Source organism: Trichosurus vulpecula, chromosome 2, assembly GCF_011100635.1.
Source record: "Trichosurus vulpecula isolate mTriVul1 chromosome 2, mTriVul1.pri, whole genome shotgun sequence".
Classification (NCBI taxonomy): domain Eukaryota; kingdom Metazoa; phylum Chordata; class Mammalia; order Diprotodontia; family Phalangeridae; genus Trichosurus; species Trichosurus vulpecula.
In genome coordinates, this window is record NC_050574.1 from 233,651,527 (window position 1) to 233,674,823 (window position 23,297).

The 23,297-nt window shown below is 37.7% G+C and overlaps 1 protein-coding gene across 3 annotated transcripts in view; it reads left to right on the forward strand.

Annotated features, from left to right (window-relative positions):
• OSBPL6 (oxysterol binding protein like 6) overlaps nucleotides 1–23,297 on the forward strand; it is a 188,454-nt gene that overhangs the window by 60,077 nt on the left and 105,080 nt on the right. For 2 of the 3 annotated variants that reach the window (XM_036745639.1, XM_036745640.1), the window contains exon 2: nucleotides 12,253–12,514. In XM_036745639.1, coding sequence (XP_036601534.1) covers nucleotides 12,413–12,514 — 102 coding nt within the window. In that variant the 5' untranslated portion in view covers nucleotides 12,253–12,412. Of the gene's footprint in view, nucleotides 1–12,252; nucleotides 12,515–23,297 lie in introns of those variants that run through there. The other variant, XM_036745641.1, reaches the window with a different exon arrangement.

Below are 23,297 nucleotides of genomic sequence, written 5' to 3' on the forward strand. Positions count from 1 at the left end.
GAAAATGCTTTATAACTTTGAGGTGCTGCTAATATTTGCTCTTATTATCATATGAGAGAGAATATAAGCCTATAGGCATATAGCATCTGCCATACTTACTTTGGATATATGGACTGTCGAATTTCTGCTTCAGCTAAATCATTGCCACAGGGCAATTGTGTGAATTTGTTGACAGAGTTTCACAAAGGTTTTACCCTGGGGAACTTTCAATGCCAGGAAAGTCTTAAGATCCTATCGTGTTCTTTCCTCCCCTGTGTGTCCTTGTATGTTCGTATTAACTCATGTAGTGGCAGGAAATTGTATTGTCTGCATGTTCCTTATTAAATGGAGAACCTTTGTGGGCTACTCTGTTGGTCTTTTTGTCTGTGGGTAATGAAAAGGAAAGGAAAATCCAACCTTTTTCTGGTCTTTGTTGCTTCTGAGGAACTCAGACAGAAGTATCCGTATACTTTGGTTAAAGAAAATAAAAAGAGAAAATTAAATGATGCCATAAACATATGTATGGAATATATTTTATATCCATTTGCTAAACCTTAGTTGCAAAGTTTCCAGGACTCTTCTTCCTCTGCCATTATCTTGGCACAGCTTCCCTAATGTACAAATTCAGGCAGATCTAAAAATAGCCAAGGTAGCATAGAACTCTCCCTATTATGGTTTTGCTTTACAAGAGATGACTTGAATGGAAGAAGTGGTCTAAGATATAACATCAAAGATTGGAAAAGGAGGCAAGCTGGTCATTTAACAAGAGTCAGAGATATTAGCTGGACACATTGATTGTGGCTCTAGGACACAGGAAGTATTGAAAGAAATCGTGAAAGGTTCATCAGTATATTGGGCAGATGACTTTGGGAGGATTTATGGGGGAGATGCACCCCACAGGATGAGGTATGGGTTGTGAAAAGAGTACCCACACTGATGACATCACAGATAAGCCGACATGAGTAAAGACCAGATCACGTCTTCTTACTACTTTTGCACAGTATAGTTTCTAGCACAGTGCTAGGTAAATAGTAGGCAATCAATAAACACTAATTTGCTTTATTAGTAATGATAACTCCCATTCCCATCATACTTTAGGATTTATAACGTGCTTTTCTCCTTGCTATAACACCTTGAGATAACGTAGTCTAGCATTACTATCTCCATTTTGCAGAGAAGGAAACTGAAGCCCTGTGGGGCTATTTGCCTTGTGCATTGTTATACAAATAGTTCTAAGACAGAATTCTAACCTAGCTCTCCTTACTCCAAATTCATTATTCTTTTTCTCTTCTCCTGAGCATTCTTATCCTAAATCCTTTATTGATGACCTCCTTTCAAATGTGGAGTATATTCTCTTGAAGTTCAATATAACCTTAATTATGATGCTATATAATTGCCAGCATGTATTACACTTTGCAGCTATGTGTAAATTGCAATGACTTGATTCAAAGAGGGGATTTGGTAGTCTTTGAAAATTTAGTTCTAAGGTTCTAACCCCAGTCCTTCCACCATTTTGAGGTACAGGAGAGAGGTAAGAAAGTTAATCATGATGACTCACTGGCTGGGCTATGTGAACTCAGACTGTGACTTGAGAAAGCCCTGGGGACTAGGATCTAAAAGGAGGAGGAGAATGTTAGTGGAATTCCCTAAGTCAGTTTGCAAGCATGCTGTGTGCCACTCTCTGCTAAGCACTAGAGATACGAAGAAAGGCAAAAGACAGTCTGGGATCTGGAGGAGCTTACAGCCTGATAGAGGAGATGATGTGCCAACAACTATATACATTCAAGAAACATATGAGAGAAATTAGAGATAATAGAATCCCTAGTGTTTTTCAAAGCTCAGCTCAAAACTACTTTTCCTGAGGGTTTTATGGATCCTCTAGCTGCTAGTGTCCACCCCCAATTCACCCACCTTCCCCCACCCCCAATCTTTCATATTTTATATGTCTTTGTGTATATATGTCATCTCCCCAGATAAAATGTTAACTTCTTCATGGCAAGGATTCTTAGCCATTTTTGAGAACTAAGGATACAACCTTAACCCCCAACACAGTGCCTAGCATATAATAGGTTCTTAATCAGATGCCTGGCTATTCACTTAACCCTGTTTGCCTCAGTTTCCTCATCTGTAAAATGAGCTGGAGAAGGAAATGGCAAAACATTCCAGTATCTTTGCCAAGAAAACTGCAAATGGGATCACAGAGAGTTGAACACAGCTGAAAATGACTAAACAACAAAACAAAATGGAATGCCTGCTTATTAATTAGCAAGTTTTCTCCTGAAAACTGATCTATGTGCCCTCCTTGTGGTGTGTTAACATAGGTTACCGAGCCCAAGCTTCAAGTATGTCATTAGCTTTTAAGAAGTATCATTGATTAAGGCTTCTCACAGGTGACCTTTTCAAATGATGTTGATTAAGATACTGTAACCCTTATACTCCTTTGTAGTCATGCAGGATTTAGGTAGCTTAATGGCATGGTAAAGTAGAGTGTTGGATGTAAAGTCAAATCCTGCTAAGATACTAATAGCCATGTAACCCTGGGCAAATCATAATAGCACCTATCTTACAGGGTGGTTGTGAGAATCAAATAAAATTTTATACAGCTATATACATATGTGTGTGCATATATGTATATTTTACTTTGCAGACTTTGAACATTATATAAATTCTAGCTTTTTCTTAATTTTCTTCTTATTATGGAAGATTCATGGAGCATACATAGTGGAGACCATATCCACATAGTCTTCCCTGTGGAATTTCTTGTTGATTATATCTCTGAATCATAAATATGAACTTCATGCTACCCAGCAGAAATGCAAGAATGTGTTAGAACCTAGCAACAGGAGTGGTGAACCCATTCAATGAGGAAAAAGGAGACAGGACAGTTAGAGGTTTGTGGCTAGCAGTGATGCTGTTTTCAGTCACAAAGTGCCTCTTGTCAAGTGGAGTAATTACCACGCAGTTGGATTTTTTAAAAAATCCATATTTTTTCTTTGGTTTAGAATATTGCTTAAGTAATCTCTGAAAATATGTTCTTAGGTAGAAGTGACTGATCTGTATGTATCTCTTATAGCCCAGCAATTCTTGAAGAATGCATTGCCACCAACCGCGTAGTAATAAAGCATAACTGGATTGAACTTTTATGTAGTAAAAAGATAATGCTGACTTAAGATACTCTTAGCTTTATATTGTGTACTGAAATAAAGCTATTGGACAGAATGTGTTCTGCTTTCTTAAAGTCTCTTCCTATGCAATTCATACTGCACATAGCTGCTAAAATACTTTTCCTAAAGGGTGTATGAGTACATCACCCCCTCCCTCCACCCAGTAAACTCTAGTTACTCCTTATTTCTTCCAAGATCAATTATAAATTCCTTTATTTTGCATTTAAAACTCATCACAACCTGATCTCTTTCTAACCTTCCAAGAGTCTTCTTACTCCTTATTTCTCTCCACGTACTCATACTATCCAACTATATTGACTTATTTGCTGTCTCTCACATATGATTCTTCATCCTTCATTTCCATCCCCTTGCAATGACTGTACCCTATGCCTGGAATGTCTCCCTACTCACCTCTACCACTTAGAATTCCTGGCTTCCTTCCTTAAAAACTCATCTCAATGCCATCTTCAGCAGTATACTTTTCTTCGTCTCCAACAGCTACTAGTGTCTTCTCTCTAAGGTTATCTTCAATCTTATATGTGCCCCTTTATACCTCTGTATCATTTCTCTGGTTCGATTTTAAGTTATTAATGTGCTGCAGCCTACTCAAGTGCCCTCTGTGCACCTCTCCACTGCTGCTCTTTGGGTGATCTTAACCTTAATTTTTTGTAGGCTTTGGCAGACCCATTATTGGCAACTATACAAATCACCAAGAGATTATTTTTCTTAGCTATTTGTCCAAGATATAAAGTTGTAATTCCTGATATTTATTAGGCTTTTTAGGAATAAATATGTCAACACCCATAAAATTGTTATTTTCAACAAACTGCCAATATTCCATCTAAAGTACTTGACATAAAATATGTTTAAATTTGTCCATGTGTAGATTTCAATTAACAAACATTTTACTATGCACTTAGTTGCTAAGAAGAGGGGTTGTCACTATTATTAGAATGTAGGGTCCTTGAGGGAAGGGACTATTTTGCCTTTCTTTGTATCCATGGTGCTTAGCAACAATATACCTGGCATTTTGTAATGGCTTAATAAATGCTTGTAGGTTGATTGATTGATGTCCTGGGTCACACTTTTGGTCTTCAAAAATAAAAGGATTTTTTGTGTTGCCATGGCTGTGCTGGGGTGAAGGTTGGTGCCTTCATTTTGCTAATGCTCTACTAATCCCAGTGATGTGGCTAACATTTTTCCACATTTTGCTGCAAGAAATGTTGCCCTTACAAGGTGTGTTGGCTTGTAAAGGCTGTTAAGTAGAATCAGTTCCAAGATGTTGGCACTTGCATGTGAATAGGGCTGGTCCCATTGTTATACCCTTCAGAGAAAAAAAAAAGTGTTGGCTGAGGGTGAAAACAGGATAGAATTTGCTTCCAAATTGAGAGCAGTTTAATGAGTTTGGTTGTTTCAACCTGATCCCTTGGGGGCATTTGAACACATCACAAACCACCACACTGTTGGCTCAAGTGGCAGCGACTCAGTGAAAAATATTTTGGACCAGAATATAAAGTACTTCATATCTGAATCTGAGGCAATTCTTACATTCCACTTTGCTGGCACCATGCTTGGCTTCAGAAACAGTACTTACACTTATTAGAATATCTTGACTTAACAAAAGGATTAGACTGTGGTCTATCCAGTGTCAGGTTGTTATTCCCTTTTGCCCAGACTAAATATAGCTTAATCTCAGGGCCAACTAAAGAGCTTTAAAAACCCTTGCATTTTGATTTTCCCAAAGGATAATTTTGTTTAGATTGATCTGTGATTCAGCAGAAATATCAGGAAATTCCTACTTTTTTCATTGTGTTGGAACAAATGCAAACTCTCCTGTGAAAAAGGATTACTGTTTCTAGTCATTGAACTACTAGTCATTTATTGGTCTTTTCAGTGTGCAGCAATTCTTTCTACTTTTTTCACTAATTTTTTTAAAAATGCAGTTAAAATGGTAATCATAACATTAATGATACATTCATTAAAAACACCTTGAGGACAGTTTTGTTTTGGTTTTAACCTCCAGACCTGAAGGGATTTCATTAATATGCAAAATTTATACTGGAACTGGCTCAAGTTTAGGGCCTATGATTTGCACTGTTTCATTTGACCTATGTGAGGTCAATTAGGAAAAGATAACTGGAGGGTGGGGAAAGAGATAACCATCTTCAAGGAGAAGATCACAATTATTCAAGAGAAACTACCCCTTCCCACCTCAAACCCTCCCAATCTCTAGCCACTTAAAACAAGTGACTGCACTGGATTTCAGCAAACTATGGTCTGTATGTTAAATCTGGCCTGCTACCTGCCTTTGTCTAGTCTTGGATCTAAGATGGTTTTTGTACTTTTAAATAAAATTTTGTTTTATTTTCAAATGTAAAAAACATTCTTAGCTCACAGTGCCATAGTTTGTTGACCCCTGGAATAGACTGTCTGATCCTTGAACCTAAAGTCTATAACTGCTTTTTAGATCACAATTTGGATGACTTCACTGATCTAATTCATTTTATTATGCACTGTGTTAGGTGCTAGAGATACAGGGAAAGGTAAAAGACAGTCCCTGCCCTCAAGGAACTCATGGTCTAACAAGGGAGACCACAGGCAAACAATTATATACAAACAAGCTATATACAGGATAAATTGAACATAATCAACAGAGCTGGAAACTCAGGCAGTGCTTATCAAGAATGGAAGAACTGTGTAGAGGACAAAATCAAAGAAAAACACACAAACTTTGCTACACAAATTACCAAAAAATCCTGAGAAAGGGAAAAAAGTCAAGAAACTTTTCTGCAGATAGAATCCAAGGGACGCTGGTTGCATCAGGGATTCATCCAGAAAAATTTTTCTACTTGACACCAAGAAAATGAATCTAGGTCCCAGCAGAAAAAGATCTGCTTCTTTTACGTATTTTTATTTGCATGTTGCGTCTCCCATTAGATTGTAAGCTTCTTGATGGCAGGGACTGGTTTTTGCCTCTTTCTGTATCCCCAGAATTTGGCTTAGTGCCTGGCACATGGTAGGTGCTTAATAAATGTAGTAGCAAAGGAAAGAGAACCTGAAGCAGGATATATTAGCATACAAAGCTAATTGCTATAGAAGGGAAAGGAAAATAAGAACCACCTAGAAGACAGTTTAAGTGTTCTAAGCTTATCCCAGGCTAGCAAAGCAAACTTACATGCTTATTACTTACTCTCCCCCTCCCTCCATGATTCCAATACTTGTCTGTTTGGTTGGCCTCTTGGCCAAAGCATCTGCTGAACTAGAGAACAGTGTGGGAAGCTAGCATTGGAGAAAACCAAAACACTGAGACTCCAACTGCTCTGATCTCCAGAATAACAGCAAAGGATTTCAGCAAAAGAATCTGGGCAGGAGGCCCATTAGGGGAACTTCCTGATTAGGGGCTGGCTACCCATTACATCCAATAGAATAAGAAACTCTTTGGGAGCACTGACTGCCTTATCTTTTCCTTTGTATCCTTAGCACCTAGCACAGTACATAAAAATGCTTTGTGAAAGAATGGACAAATGAGGTCCTCCAAGTGGTAGAAGATGGGATCCAAAAACCAGTTGCAGATTCAGGTTCAAAGGTTAGATAGTCTAGTTCAGGGGTCAGCAAACTATATAGTACAGTGCCTGGCACATAGTAGGCACTTAATAAATGTTTGTTAAAGACTAACTGCTAGTTAAATCTCAGTTTTTTAAACCAATAGCTCTAATAAAAAAAGTCCCAATTTTTTTTAAAACAGCTTAATTCCCTGGCACCATGAACCTGTGTGGACAACACATAGCTTGCTTCTGCCAGGCATATTAGCATATTCAGCCTTCTGTTGGTGCTGGGTCATGGGTGGCCTCCAGCCAGGATAAGACTAGGAGTTGGGCCAAAGATAAATGGTCAACAGAACTCTGAAGGTGAATCAGAGGTTAGAGTCCAGTGAGCAAAGGAAGAATTCCAGGACATAGGCAAGGTTCTAAGTCCAAGATTGGGTTCAAACCAGATAGATAGAGGACACAGGCAGAGTTAAAGCAATGGAGTGAAGAGCCTGAGATAGTTCAGAGGTCTAATTAGTCAAGAGGTCAAAGGTTACAGAATACAGGTATAAATCAGGATTCAAGGTTTAAGCCAAGTCTGAAAAAAAAAACAGCTTAGAAATGGATGTTGGGCTGGTAAACTGGGAATAGTATCTTCTGAACTTGAATGGGCCTGAGCAACACTACCTGGGATCTATCTTCTTGGATCTCTGCTCTACTTCAGTTCCCAGTACACAGCTAGAAGTTTGGCTGGTGGTCCAGCCAAATGGGCCTTGCTGTTCTTTCACACACGACTGACTCAACTCCCTCTTGCGTCTCTGCCTTTGCAAAGGTTGACCTCCATGCCCGGGACCTGGAATGCACTGTCCCTTCAACTTTGCCTCTTAGAATTACTAGTTTCCTTCAAATCTCAAGTTTGAGACCTATCATGAACCAACCCCTTCAACCACCTATTACCACTTTCTCTCCAATTACTTTGTATTTGTGTATTTATATGTATTTGTTTCATACACCCTTAATGTTCCTCTTTACATTTTATCCTATTTTCTCTGCTCTTCTCCCTTACCTCACTCTTTCATCTTTAGTCCCTTGTCATTATTAAAGAATTAGACTTTCTATGCCCATTAGTTCATCTCACCATCTCGCCATCAACCATCACTTTACCTGGTAACATTTAAGCTATAACCATGTTTTCCTTCCTTTATCTGTAAAGTGGTTGACAGAAGCTATCTGAACCCACTGCTCCGGACCTCAGATGAATTCATTCCAACTTTTTTCTTTTTGCCCTCTGCTACAACTATATCATCTATTTCCCAGAAAACTTCAGTTACTGCTTATTACCTTCTCTAGCAAGAATAGATTCTCACTGTCTGGCACAGGAAAATGAGAGGATCTCTGAGCTGGAAAGGAGCCACCTTGACAAAACTGATGCCTAAATATCTACCTAAGTGTTGATAATGCTCCCACATTCCGCCAAAGGGGGCAGTATCTTTTGCCTTCATTGAGAGGGAAAGCATTCCCTCCTGAAGAAACCCATTCTTGTTTCAAGCAAATCTATCTGTGACTTCCGACCCTTGCTCCTTTTTCCTTCTAAAATATCAAAATTTGGTTCCTTGATCAAATATTTCTTATCCAAGTGGAAAAGAGAGTGACATGTTTTCTTTCCAACTTGGGCATTTTTTTTCATAGTGCATACCATGACATAGATTCCAAGGTCTTGGCTTGATACAGATAGTGATTCATGCATTTGGCCCCTGCTGTTACTTTTAAAGCTTGTCCTTTTATGTATTTGACCTCCTGGATGTGGTGCTCTTCCTTTTGGTCCTTTAACTTTGATTTCCTATATTATAGTATATGCAGAAAATGTTTGTTATAACTGCTTTGCCTGATAATGCATTTGAATGGGGAAGCAATGATTGCAGTATGATGCCATTGTTTCCATGGAACTTGGGGTTCAGTTTCTGCTGCCTCTCTGCTAGACCTCCAATCAAAGAATTTGGGTAATTCCAGGTGGGAGTAATGGCCTAGGGAAGTGAAGGGAAGGGAACTAGCATTTATTAAGTACCACTATATGCAAGGTAGCATGCTAATCGCTTTACAAATATTCCCTATTTTGATCCTCCCAACAACCCTGGGAGGTCAGTGCTGCTATGATCTCCATTTTACAGTTGAGGGAAGTGAGGCAAACAGATATTAAGTGACTTGCCCAGTGCAAACAACTGGTAAGTATTTAAGGCCAAATTTGAACTCATGGGTCCAGTCCCAGTACCCTATCCACTCTCGCCCCATTCAACTGCCCATGTTGGATGCCTGTAATTTTTTCCTCTCTTAGAGTCCCATTGGTTTTTTTTTTAGAACTAAGGTTGGATTTACATTCATCCCTACCAATTTTCCTTCCTTCCCAGCATCAATAAGCATATATGGTAGTTCAACACTGTTTTAGAAGAATAGGGCTATTTAAATGAGGTTAAGAAGCTTGTCTTGGCATTTTATTGAAAAAAAATGAAGTCAAATTTGAAAGTCACTTAATTTTTCACTGTTTTGGGGTCAAAGATTTTTGCAGATGACTACTTTTTACTACCTTTTATTTTAAATAAGCATTTCTCACTTTTAAAATCTTATTAGGCATCCATGCACACACCTGTGCCACTGTTATGATATCTCAATTTCTCTTCATGAGTGTGTCCCATGCACTTTTAACCTTATCATTTACACTGAAAACCTCCCTTGCAGTGTAACCTAATGAAAAATGAAGTTGCTATTGTCCATGTTTCAGTAAGTTGCCTGTAATTACCAAAGGTTCCAGAGCACATCTGTCAAAGTGTAGGTGCATACCAGTATGGCAGCATTTAGGGGGAGCTTGTGAAGATTTGGTATAAAACTCATCCTCGGTGTGCATATTCTGTGGTACTCTGTCTCTGAGGAAAACAGACAGCCTGCCCTTTGCATTCATTCCTTTGCAAATATTGCTAATTTCTATTCAGTTTGACCAGGTGGTGTGGTGAAATTAACCAGGTGGGGATGTGAATTCATCCAGGTCACATGAGTTAAAGTGCAGCCAAAGGCTTAGTGACTTAGTGAATGATAGGATGGGCAAATGAAATAAAATCGTTGGAAGAAGAAGCTGGTGACCAATTTTCTTAGGATTAGAATTCAAAATGTAGTGGCAAAGCTTGCTAATAAGCAAAGTCTTTTCATTGTGTGATAGAAAAAGACAAATAACTCTAACATCCCAATAGAAAATATCTAATATCCCAAATAGAAAAGTGATCTGGTCTATGATTGTATCCTCAGTCATTCTACCTTTCCTAGAATCTTCACCCTCTCTGAGTTCTTCTCCTACCTTTATGAACCCTCCTTATAACACTTTATAACACTCTCTTTTGCTGATTCACTTTCTATATCACACCCCCTGTCAGTAAGGTGAATTTTAGTGTAAGTAAGGTGGATTTTAGTGTGTGTAAAGTGGATTTTTGTTATTATTTCTTAGAGTTCAGTTTCCCTGGATCTATAGCCATAACAACCTCACTTTCCTAGGATCCGTGGCCATAACAATCTGTTTCCTAGGTATTAGATATGAGTTCCCAGGCTCATGGTTCAAAACATCTCCATCACACTTGTGCAGCATTATATAAGGATAAATAATATAAATATGTATGCTGAAACTGTAAACATCCACTGTGACTGTCCAGTAAGATATAGGGATGAGGTGAAACCTGTGAGGCTGTTGTTGCCCTATAAAGCAGGTGGTCAGTGGTTAGTGAGCTGGGGAACCTTTGTGGTTGAATGCACAAGCTAGAATGCTATGTGCCTTGATCGGCCCCTCTCAAGGCTTGGGAGGGAAGAATCTGTGTTTGGGTCGTCTAGCCCCCATTGAGGCTTGAGGGGAGTTAGGGTTGAATGCACAAGTTGTGCCTGTCTCGATTGACCCCATTGAGACATAATGGTAGTTGCCCCACTTCTCACCGGCCCCAGAGAGAAGGGTGATTTGGAAATGCTGTAGGAGTTTGTAGTGCTTCCGTTATGAGCAATACTGTGTTAGAGAAGACTAGACTAAAATAAAGCTTATTATTAACCTTTTTGAAGCTCTTTTCCTTGTCTGACCAGATCAAAAATGAACCTGTTAGAGGTTGGAGTCCAGAACCTCCAGTGCCTCCTGTGTATCATTTGTCTAACACCCCCTACCTGTGAGTGTTCCCCACTATTCAGTCCCAAGAGCTGTTCTTTTCTTCCTCTATATTCTGTCTCCTGGTAACCTCATCAGATTCTGTGGATTCAACTTAAAATATCTTTAAATATCTCTATGTAGTTCCCTCCCAGATCTATACATCCAGTCCTGGTTTCTCCCCTGAGCTTCAGTCCCACATAAACAATTGCCTATTAGAGATTTCAAACTATTATATCCCAAAGTATTCTTAAACTAACATTTCTAAAAGCCAACTGATTATCTTTCCCTTTAAGCCTTCCCCTCTCCTAGACTTCCCTATTTCCACCAAAGGCATCACTATCCTTCTAGTGTCATTTCAGTATTGTCCTGGAACCTTCACTTTCCTATTCCTACATATCAATCAGTTGCCAAATCTTTCCTCTTCTACCTTCACACCTAATTGGTCTCCATGTTTCAAGTCTCTCATCCCTCCAGTCCATTCTATACAAAGTAATTTTCCTTAAACAGGGGCAGCTAGGTGGCACAGGGTATAGAGCGCTGAACCTAGAGTCAAGAAGACCTGAGTTCACATTCAGTATCAGGCACCTACTAACTGTGTGTCCTTGGGCAAGTCACTTTAACTCTGCTTATCTCAGTTTCTTCAACTGTAAAATGAGAATCATAATAGTTCTTACCTCCTAGGGTTGTTGTGAGGATCAGATGAGGTAAAATTTGGAAGGCACTTAGCACAGTGCCTATCGCATTGTAGGTACTATATAAATGCTACTATCATTATTAAATGTAGATCTAACCATGTGACTCCCATCCTCAAGCCACCCCGATGGCTTTCCATTGCTTCCGATAAAATAGAAATTCTCTTAAAGTCCTGTATAACCTGGGCCCAACTTACTTTTCTAGCTTTATTGGACATTACTCTTCCTCCCACACTCTATAATTTAGCAACATTGGCCTTCCCTTTGTTCCTCACATGTGACATTTTTATAAAATTCCACTCTTTCTTTAAGATGCAGCTCAGGTACCACCTTTTTGTCATGAAATATTTACAATTCCCGTGCCACGCCCCCCCCCCCCGCCCCCATGCTCACAATCTCTTTCCCAAACCACCTAATATTTAACTATTTTGTATATATTTGTGTTTATTAATTGTATATTTATTCTGTACATACTTTTTATATGTACTTATTTTCTCCCCATTAGACTATAAGCTCCTTAAGAGTAGAAATTGTCTCATTGTTTTTGTATTTTATCTCCTAATTCATGTGTATCTTAGAATCTAGGACATAATATGAATCTAGCACACAATATGTGCTTAATCAATACTTGTTGATTGATTGTTTAGAGTCATTTTAAGAAATTGAACTTCGCTTCACATATGTACTTACTTATGCAGGGGTTGTTTTGTTTTTACCTTTAGGTGATTTGGCTACCCTCAAAGTCCACCACAACCTTTTAAGTCAAACCTGGTCTGCGAAATGGAATAAGACTGAAAAATTATCCACTTCTTTCCTCCTATGTGAGATTGAGACTAGATTGGGATGGTCTTTGGTGCTTGGGACTAGATTCTCACTGCAACCATGAGTTCAGAGGAAAAGGGCATATCACCTGCTCACAGAACCTCCACTCCAAGCCATAGAAGTGCCTCCTCTTCATCGTCCTCCCAAAGGGAAAGTAGGCAGGTAAGAGGACAATCTGAGACACTGTTTTTGTACATATGCTAATATAGTGCTAATTTTCTATATGATAAATGGATTTTGGGAAAACACCTCATCTGTCTGTGGCTCCCTTGGTGTCTCCTGTTTCTCTGCTTTCAGGACTGTGTTCTTGATATCTCTTTTGCTCAAATAACTGTCTTTATTCCTGTAGCCACATCTGATATTCAGTAGGAAAATTCATCGTTTTTCATAGATGCCTCCCAACCATGGCATAGATGACAAGGACTCACCACATTTACCTCTCCTCTTTCAGAACCTGGGCTATAGGAAGGAGATGGATGATGATGTGGAAGTGTGGAAACCATGATCTATTTATATGTATCAAGAACTGGGGATCTGAAGGTTGAAGAAGGGACAGAATCTTTATAGTATTGTTATCATTTTCTTCACTTGCAGAAAGAGGAGTGAAAGATTTTCTACACTGGAAGGGAACATTCTCCCACAAGAGTGTATAGTCCTGTACATGCTGACTTCTGTTTAATATTTGTTTGGACTTGTAAAAATCCCAAGAATTATTATCAAGTTTATTCCCAGAGTAGTTGTTTTCTGTCTATAGTTGGAGGCAAAAAGTGATTTTTAAATGGAGCAGAAAATTGGAGAAAACCAGCATTCACTTAAGTAGACCCTGCTTTACAAAATTAACAGTACTCTCTCTAAAATTCAACATCATCTCTCTTTAAAATTCTAGTTTGAAAGATTAAAGGTCCACATTTATATATAAGAGAAGCACAAAGCCTTTTCCTTAGGATTTTTACATAATTTATTGCCTGAGTGAACCAGAAAATTATAGGAGAGCCAGCAAAATGCCCTAGTTAGATTTCTTATTAATAAGTGAAACATATCAAATTGTTTACTATTTAAATATGAGAAACCTTGTTTTATAAAAATCAAAACCTCAGGATATTTCCGTACTTATCACTGTAGGTCTCTCCATTGATAAAGTTGGATTCATTGGTTTGTGTGTAGCAGTGCTAATTAGCAAGATAAGCAATATGTTTTAGAGAAACTTAAGTAGGCTTAAAGTTGAAAACGTGTATTATCTTTTAATTTTAAAAAGTTTGTGTGTTATATTACTGTCATCTACAAATTTTATTTTCCATGGATTTTCTCTTAAAATGTGCCAGATAGCATTTTTGTGCTTTGGATGGATTTTTATTTATGTATACTATTTTTTATTCAGTTTTTTTTTTATTTTGAGTGGAATGCCCATTGATTTAAATTATATTTATTTTTTTACTTATAGTAATTTTCACCAGCTTTGCTTCTAGGCAAGCAGCAAAATAAACTTTTCATCATTAAAAAAAAAATTTGTTTGGACTTTGTGATAATAAAAGTTCCTAAATTAAGAGTCTAAGCATGGTAACAGGAATTCAAAGCAACCAAATTTGAGGTAAATTAGTGAAGGTTCATCCAGTTGGCTTGCATTACTTGGTCCTGAGAGAAAATGTTCATAGTCTCATTTGATCAGTTGCACAAGATTTTTTTATTTATAGGACTACTTTACTGGTATGCATATGGAAGCAAAATGTGTGGCCTTTTTGCCTCAGGGGTACTTAGCATGTCAGTGGCGAATATATGCCATCTTGGAGTGGGGGGGAGGGTAGAAACAGGGAGAAAATTTGTAATTTAAACTCTTGTGAAAATCAATGCTGAAAACTAAAAATATTAAATAAATTTAAAAAAAATTTTAAATTAAATTTAGTTCATTGAAACTTGATATTGAATAATGATACAGTTAAACTTGTCTAATTAACTACTTATATTTAAATTATTTACAATACATCAAGGATCATCACATTTTTTCAGTATCTCCTTCCAAGTCCTCATTAGAATTCTTTGTATATTCATTCTTATTTGTTTTTTCTCTTATGTGATGCCTCTTATACAAGGCAGGTAAGTGTGATGTAAGGGAGAAAGTGTTAGATTTGGAGTCAGGAAGATCTGAGTTCAAATCCTGCCTCAGACACTTACTAGTTGTGTGACCCTGAGCAACTTAGCCACAGTTTTCCCATCTGTAAAATAAGAATAATAATAGTATGTACTTCACAGGTTTATTGTAAGTATCAAATGAGAAAATGTACGCAAAGTGCTTTGCGAACCTTGCGGCACAATATAAATGTTAGCTATTATTATGATCATAATTATTTTTGTCCGTGTATTGTTTTCCCTTTCATAAATTTAAAATGTACATCAATTTCCGTTGACATTCTTGTAGGTCTTCCTATTTTAGGTAGCAAGATCCTAATCCACTAGATTCTAAGGCAGTAGTCACTAACGGACAATCTACAGTATGAATTTGTATCTTGGTGTAGCCAAATTTGGACCATCCAAGAGTCCTCCTAGAGAGTAGAATCTTTGAGTAGCCCATAGTACCAGAATAGAAACAAACACACACACGCCAGAAATCGTATGTCACATTGGAAATACTAGGACCCAGGTATCTCCAATTCCTTCTGTCATCCAACCTGCCCCTTGGAGAGTTCCATTAACTGTTCACTGAAAGCCCAGACTAGAGAGTTTGATGCCAGGATGATGTCACACTATCTCTTGTTCTCTTGAGCTGCACTTTAGTGTTTTACCATTACTGACCTCTGTCATAGGATACTAAAGGGACAGCTAAATTCTGTTTAGCAAAGAGATTTAAAATACATTAAATATACTAGGACAAATGCTTGGATTTGTTTGTTGCTTTGCTTATGTCAATTTGAAGTAAAGGAATGGTACTAACATAAAAAAAATAACCAAAAGAAATCTCAACATATGCAGCCCTCCATATTCTTGGACTCTGAATTAACCTCACCTCCTTTCTGGCCACTTGTTTTTGTGTCCTTTGGTTTTTTTTTTTTGCTGGAGCTTTCCATCCCTCCATCTGAAGAGACTTTATGTTTGGGGAAATAAAATAAGGTGAGAACTTTGGTGTTAGGGACAGCATAACAATAACATCTATCATTCATTGCTTTTTTGCTTTTATTGTAATGTTTTATTTTTGCACTTTTATTTATTTTTATTCTTCATTGACTGCCCCTTCCCACCAAGAGAACCGTCCCTCTCTGGTTCTGCCCTAAAAAGGAAAGGAGAAATAGGAAGGAAAGAACTAAAAAGGAGTCATAGTGGTATATTGATTGATTCCTGCCCCAAATCTGCAGGACATTTGATAAAGGTCTGTTACTAACTTTGTCTTCCAATCTATTTTAGTCTGTCAACAACTAATTAATCTTTCTAAATTATGGTTTTTCTCATGTCAGCCCTTTGCTCAATAGATTTAAAGAATTCCCTATAACTCATAGAATAAAGTCAACATTCCTTAGCTTAGTATTCAAAGTCTCCTACAGCCTGTCCCAAATTGTCCATCCTTATATACCATTAATCTCCCCTGCTTTCCTCCCTGAGGAATACCCTGTACTTCGTCATCTTTTTGCTCTTACTAATTGTTCTCCCTTGCATGGAATGCTGTATTTTCTCCTTAATTCCTGCCTGTCTTTTCAAGGAAGCCTTCACTGACATTCCCAGGCTAAATTGACCCATTCGTTTTCAGATACTGCCTGTCCAAAAAAATAAAAATGAAAAGGCAATTCATAACATAAGACTATATAATACCAGTTTTAGAGATGTGCATAGGAACTAGGCCTTTGATTTCATTGGCGTAGGGAAGTGGCAGGTGAGAAAATTACTTCTGCCAATGCAGGTTTGTGTTTTCTCTGCAACTTCCAGTCTTATGAAATTTGCCTAGAGATACATAACACTGAGGGGTTAAGTGACTTGGCCAGTGTCATCCAGCCAGTACATGTCCAAGGAGGACATGAATCTTCATCTGTCATTGAAGGTGGCTCTGTAGCCACTACACCCAGCTGCCTCTCTACCATGTGGGCTTGTGTGGTAAAGCAAATGATTAGAAATCGTGGGACTGAAGTGATCTTAACCTATTAGCAAACTTTAAATGGGTAAGAATAAGAAATAATAGATATTGATGAGGATAATTAAGAAGAATAATTCAACATTTATATGATATCTTAAAGTGTGCAAAGCACAGATGTTAGTGTTTTATTTGGGTCTCACAACAGCCCTATGAGACAGTTATTACAGGTATTATCTCTGTTTTACAGATAGGGAAACTGAGGCTTAGAGAAGGTAAGCCACTTGCCCAGGATCATATAGGCAGCAATAGTCAGGGGATTTGACCCTAAATCTTCCAGATTCTGAGCATAGCAATTCCATATGTTACTTCTTATGGTGTGTTTCATCTCCCCAACTAGATTATAAACTCCTTGAAAGCAGAGATTGTGCCATATAATTCTGTGTATTCTCACCAGCACAGTGTCTTATTCACAACAGATACTCAGTAAATAATTGTTTATTGATTACTGTCCCAAAGTTAGAAAGCATGTTGATTTTTAAAATCTGCAGATTAGTCTAATTTTCATTGAGGAATTTCTATGATATAATTCTTTTTCTCTTCCATTTCTCTTGTAGACAGAAAAAATAAAACATTTTGCCAGATGCATGGCATTTTACCTTACTGTTCTTCCTGACATTATTTCCTGTAGCCCAATTAATGAAAGATGTTAATGGAAAAAAAATAGGGATCCAGGGCTCTTCCTATTTCTTTATTTTTTTTCCTGCAATTGAGGAGACCAAGAAATTGTTTTCCAGGATGTGCTCTATTTAGTACTTGCCAAGTTGAATACATTAGCAATTATCATTTGCATTTAATTCAAGTCCAAAATGTCTTTTTTTTAACCAACAGCTCACAAATGAGGCTTTTCCTATAAAATCAACTATTACTCATCAGCTACAAGAAACATACTTGTTGAAATTTCAAATAGGAAAGGAAGGGGCTGAGTAGACATCTGCTTAGGCTATTCCTTAACAAATGAAGCAGTAAACAAACCTTATTATTACTGAAACTCTCCTAGGTACCACCATAGTAGATAATCTCTTGCCAAGAGATGAAAAGTGAGAATATTGACTGTAGCAATTCTTGTGGCATCTTGGGTACTCTTCCCTTGGGTTTTGGCAACATCTTGGCCCAAGTCTTTTTGGCAAGGACACAAATAAGAAGCAGTCATAATGTGGCCTTGTGACTTTAGAGTTAATACAAAATTGAAAACTATCAATAAATTCTACTAATATGGTAGTGGGCTTTTCAATAATAGGCCAAGAAATAGGAAAGCATAATAACTGATCATCACTTAAAGACCAAAGTTCTGAAGAATATTAAATTCCTTGTCTCTGTGAAATTTTTAGTGTTGGAATTGCAAGCATATTCCAGATAATAACTGGGTCCCGTTGCATTGGCCCATTATTTTTGTTGAGGAAATATATGTAGAGGTTAAATTACTTAATATTTACCACTTTATAACTAAACATATAACACTTTAAAATTTGCATTGGTTCATAAATGTATTATCTAACTTGAGACTCACAGTAACCCTGTGAGGTAAATCTAGAAATAGATTCACACACTGTACATATACATGTATATATTTGCATACATACAGATGCAAATAGGTGTGTTTTTCTCATTGCGGGGTAGCAGCCTATATTCAGGATTGGTTTGTATTTGTGACAATATGGATGGAGAGGTAAATGTTTTAGACTAGTCTAGAAGAGACATGTAAGGTACTAAGGATGAAGAAGTCAGTGGGATTGAAAAGGAGGACACTTAGTGGCTGACTAATGGGCAAGGGGCAGGGAGTAGAACGAGTTCTGAAGAGGAACAGTTTTGAAGATTGGTAGGGAGAACAGTGGTGTCAATAGATAAGGAAGGCTAGCTGGCTCAGTGTGAAAAATAAAGCTTTCCATTTCAGAGATTTTGAATCCATGTATGTGTCCATAAAATCGTAGAAGATTGGGGGCTGGTGTTCAGGAGAGAAGTCAGTAGTTGAGAGATTTGGGGGTCACATTGAGCTGAGATATAAAATCATTAACAGTGGACAAGGTCTTTTAGGAGGAAACTTTTTGTGGACAAAAGCACAAAATGGCAAAGACAAAACCTTTGGGAAAAATATCTTTAAGGATAAGGAAGAGGAGACGCCAGCCAAAAAGAAAGAAAAGAAAGCAGATAGAGGGGAGAACCAGCAACATCCCAGAGGCCCAAGGAGAAAGATTCTGTTCTTCTCTTCAAAAAACCTGCAATGTCATCACTGGATAATCCCCTACCATTAATGGAACCTGATTTTTTTTTAAGGCACAGTGGATGAAATGCTGGACTTGGAGTCAAAACAACCTGAGTTTGAATCCTGTTTCAGATCCTTACTAGCTCTGTGACCTGGGCATGTCATTTAACTTCTCTCAGCTTCGGTTTCTTCATCAGTAGAATGGTGGGAATAGTAGACCCTACATCATAGGGTTGTTGGGAGTATCAAATAAAATGACACATGTAAAGCACTTTGCAAATCTGAAAAGTGCTGTATAACTGATCGTTATTAAGTGATAGGATTAGAGGATGTTAGGGTTCAGAATTAGGGTGGTTAGGGGATTTTGTTCAGTAGTTTTTCAGTCATGTCTGACTGTTCATGAAGGGTTTTCTTGGGAGAGATAGTGGAGTGGCTTGCCATTTTCTTCTCCTGCTAATTTTACAGATGAGGAAACTGAGGTAAATAGTGAAGTGAGTTTCCCAGGGTCATACAGCTAGTACTTACTTGTCTGAGCTCAGATTTGAACTCAAGAAGATGAGTCTTCCTGACCCCAGGCCCAGCACTCTATGCATTGCTCCACCTAGCTGCCCTGGCATTATTCCTTCACAAATGTAGACCGCAGTCCCTCAACATTGTGTATGTATATATATATACGTATAAACCTGATGACCACTTTTGGGTAATGAGAGTCTCCAAAATGGGCTATACTGGTCCTCTGACAGGCACAAATTCCTTTCCTGGGATTTTATGCAGAACCTTCCTAACTTAATGTTATTTGATGTAGATTGCATTCTCTTGGCTTGGCATTTGGAAACTCAGAGTGAGGCATCTTTAGGAGTTACAGGATGTAGCTCTTCATATCATTAATCATCATCATTAACATTCATAATCATTAATAAGATAGGTCAGCTTTATAATTTCCATTTGATAGATAAGAAAGCAACAAGCCTCACCATTTCTTAACTCTACCCAGCAAGATTATACCTGGTCCTGGGAACTCTTTTTTCCTGACATGGAAGATGGGGAAGGCAAAGAGAATACTATAGAAAATTATCCCCATATATCTGGGAATGTGGGGTAATATTAGTGAACTTTTCAGTTCCATGGAGCCAACTTCACATTTTCATAGGATGGTAGATCAGCTCCCGTTTCTAAAGCCAGCTTCGTGGAAGGGTCAGAATGTTCCCATTTACTGAGGCAGCTGTCCAAAGTGTTGAGATTAAAAAAAAAAAAAACAACAACCTAGATCCTTTCAATTGAACACGATTGAGAATAAGTTTCTAATTTTAAGAAAAGTTTTAAATAATGATAATAATTATGTGGATAATAATAGCTAATATTGATATGACATTTTAAGGTTTACAAAGTACGTTACAAATAAAATCCTCACAACTGGTAGATATTATTATTATTATTATTCCTTTTTTACAGATGAGAAAACTGAGGCAGACAGCTAAAATTACTTGCCCAAGGTCACACAGCTATGAAGTATCTGAGGCTAGATTTGAAATCAGGTATTCCTGACTCCCAGTCCAGTGCTCTATGCAATGTACCACCTATCTGCCTTTAGCTTGACAGTGTTAAAAAAAAAGTTATACTTTTATTTTTCTATTTGTGTTTGGATAATTTGGGGAGGAACATAACAAGTGTTTATTTTTCAAAGCACTTCTTAAGCCATAAGGATAGAACATTGAAATGAAAAAAGGGCTATAGTCTCCAAGTCCATTATAAACAGATGATTGCAACACAGCAGATTTAAAAGGTCTGTCTCACTTTAGAAAAGTCAAGGTTGTTAACGGTTCTCCTTGTACATTTCTGTTTCTGTCCCTCTCAATTTACAAACACTTAATACCTTCTTAGAATCCATTTAAATATTAGCCCAGTGACGGAATAATCTGGCACAGATTGAAAGTGACTGGTTATGGGAAAAGGAGGTTGATTTGGTTAGTGGGGTATAGCTCTTGGAATGGACAGGAAATTTGTTAATATTACATTTTCCCAGATTACAAATTTTCTTAGAGAAACAATGTTATACTAAGGGATCAGATCCCTGGTTAGTTCATAAACTGTCTTTTTAAGCCATGATGGAGCTGAACATACTATAGATTTGCAATGAAGAATTATGTTAAATAATGTTATTCTATTTGTTATTTGAAAATAAAAAACAAAACAACATTCAATAAGAGATTTTAAAAATCAATAATAACAATGACAGCTAGCATTTATATAGTGCCTACTATGTGCCAGGCACTGTGCTAAGCCCTTTACAAATATTATTTCTTTTATTATTTTTTTGGAGGGGGGAAGGCAGGGCAATTGAGGTGAAGTGACTTGCCCAAGGTCACACAGCTAGTAAGTGTGTCAAGTGTCTGAGGCCGGATTTGAACCTGATTCTAGGACCAGCATCCTGTCCACTGCACAATCTCATTTCCTAAATGACTACTTCTACTATTGCTGATGTTTAAGGGAAACATCCAATTAGACTTGCCAAGATTCTGAAGGTGATTTCTGAGTATTTTCAAGAAATTTTGAATCCACTGACACTACTTCTTTGTCTGTTTTCACCTAAAAATTAGAGCTTTCATTTTCCTTGATACTAGTGTATCAATAGCACTGTTCTCATGCTTGTCAGCCATGATTAGGGTCATTTTTCCCCCATCAAAACTGGAATAAAGAAATGGAGAGAAAAGTAATTTCCTGATTGAACTGCACAAAAGTGTTGAAGGGAGAGGAAGATGAAAGGAGACATGTTCATTTGTGAGGAAAAATTGGTGGAGGTTGATAGTAACTGAACTGTGCACAGCAAAATAGTGTAATCTCAGGCATAATTCTCCTTGAGTTAGTTAAAAAAAAAAGAGGTGGTTTGGAAGAGATACAAGGTCAGATGATCCCCCTGCCATCAGCCCAAACCATCTTGATTACTGGTCAAGATTGCAATAGAACAGTCTTAGGGTAGGTAGGTGGTAGTGGACAAATGATCATTTGTACAGCATCTTTCTAAAGTCAGACTGTAAAAGCTGAAAGTCACCTTAGAGATCATCTCACCCAGTCCTCTCATTTGCGGGTAGGGAAACTGAGGCCCAAAGAGTCTATGATACCCTCCATATCAAGACTTCGGGCATTCTTGTCCTTCAACCAAATGGCTGCAGTCATTGCCTTTAACTTCTCGTGGTACCCTTCCTCTTCCCTGAAGCTTCTCTAGTTTCTCCTGGCTTTTAAAAGTGTAAATACGAAACCAGAATAGGATCTTCTGATTAAGTTCTGACTTAATGTGCTGTGACTATGGACAAGATACTTGGAACCTTTCTGGACCTCAGATTTTTCATCTGTCTAATGAAATTAATAATATTTCCACTTTCTGTTTCACAGAGTAGTTATGAAGTAGTTAAAAATCTATATGAAAGGTCTGTGTGTGTGTGTGTGTGTGTGTTGGACCCCTTTGGCAGAAGACTGACGACACCTATGATTCCTTTCTCAGAAGAATGTTCTTAAAGGCATTAAATAAAATAAAGAGGATTATGAAAGAAACCCATTATATTGGAATAGAGTTATCATTCACAACATTTTTTTTTAGCTCCCCCAGTGCCTTGCTTGGTGATTTGCAGAAAGCAGGGGCTAAATATATTATGTTGTATTGTCTGAAACGAAACTTTTACCTTCAATATACAGAAGCCAAAGGAACCAGCTTCCTCCCCCACCTGCATCAACTCTGAGGCTTCCATTACTCCAGGAGCATTTGTGTTGTTCACTTGTTTCAGTCATGTCCAACTTTTCATGATCCCATTTGGGGTTTTCTTGGCAAAGAAACTAGAGTAGTTTGCCATTTCTTTCTGCTTCTCATTTTAAAGATAGGGAAACTGAGGCAAACAGGGTGAGATGACTTGTCCAGGGTCACACAACTAGTAAGTTTCTGAGGCTGGATTTGAACTCAGGTCTTCCTGACTCCCAGCCAGTGCTCTATCTACTGTACTACCTTGCTGCCCCTATTCCTGCATTATCTTGTTACATAATTCCTCTGGGATTAATGATGTCATCTCATCAATGACAACTATATGCTCTCTTATCTACTTACTCATATTTGATTTAAACTCTTTATTTGCTATTTTGGTTTTCTTCTCATCCAAAGATGAGAAGAAATTGTTGAAGGAATTGGGAATGTTTAGCGTGGAGAAGAGAAGGCTTGGGGGAGGTATAGGATCATAGATAGAGAGCTAAAAGTCACCTCAGAGGTCATCTCATCCAACTCTCTCATTTTACAGTTTAGAAAACTGAGGTCCCAAAAGTTTAAGCAACTTGTCCTAGATCACACAGACTAATCATCAGAGACAACATTTGAACACAAGATCTCTCACTCTGGGATCAGTGTTCTTCATTTAAATTAATTTTTAATAATTAAATGAAATAATACTTATAAAGCCCTAAGTGCCTGGCACATTGGAGGCATTACATAAATGCTATCATAATCATCATTAGTGTGTCTTTGTTTTTAAATTTTCTTTTGCACTTAATCATCAACAAACAATTTACAAGAGGCTAATATAAGCAAATATAATCTACCAGATCACCGCCTTGGCTTGAAGATTGCCAGCAAGGTCGAACTGATAAGAAGC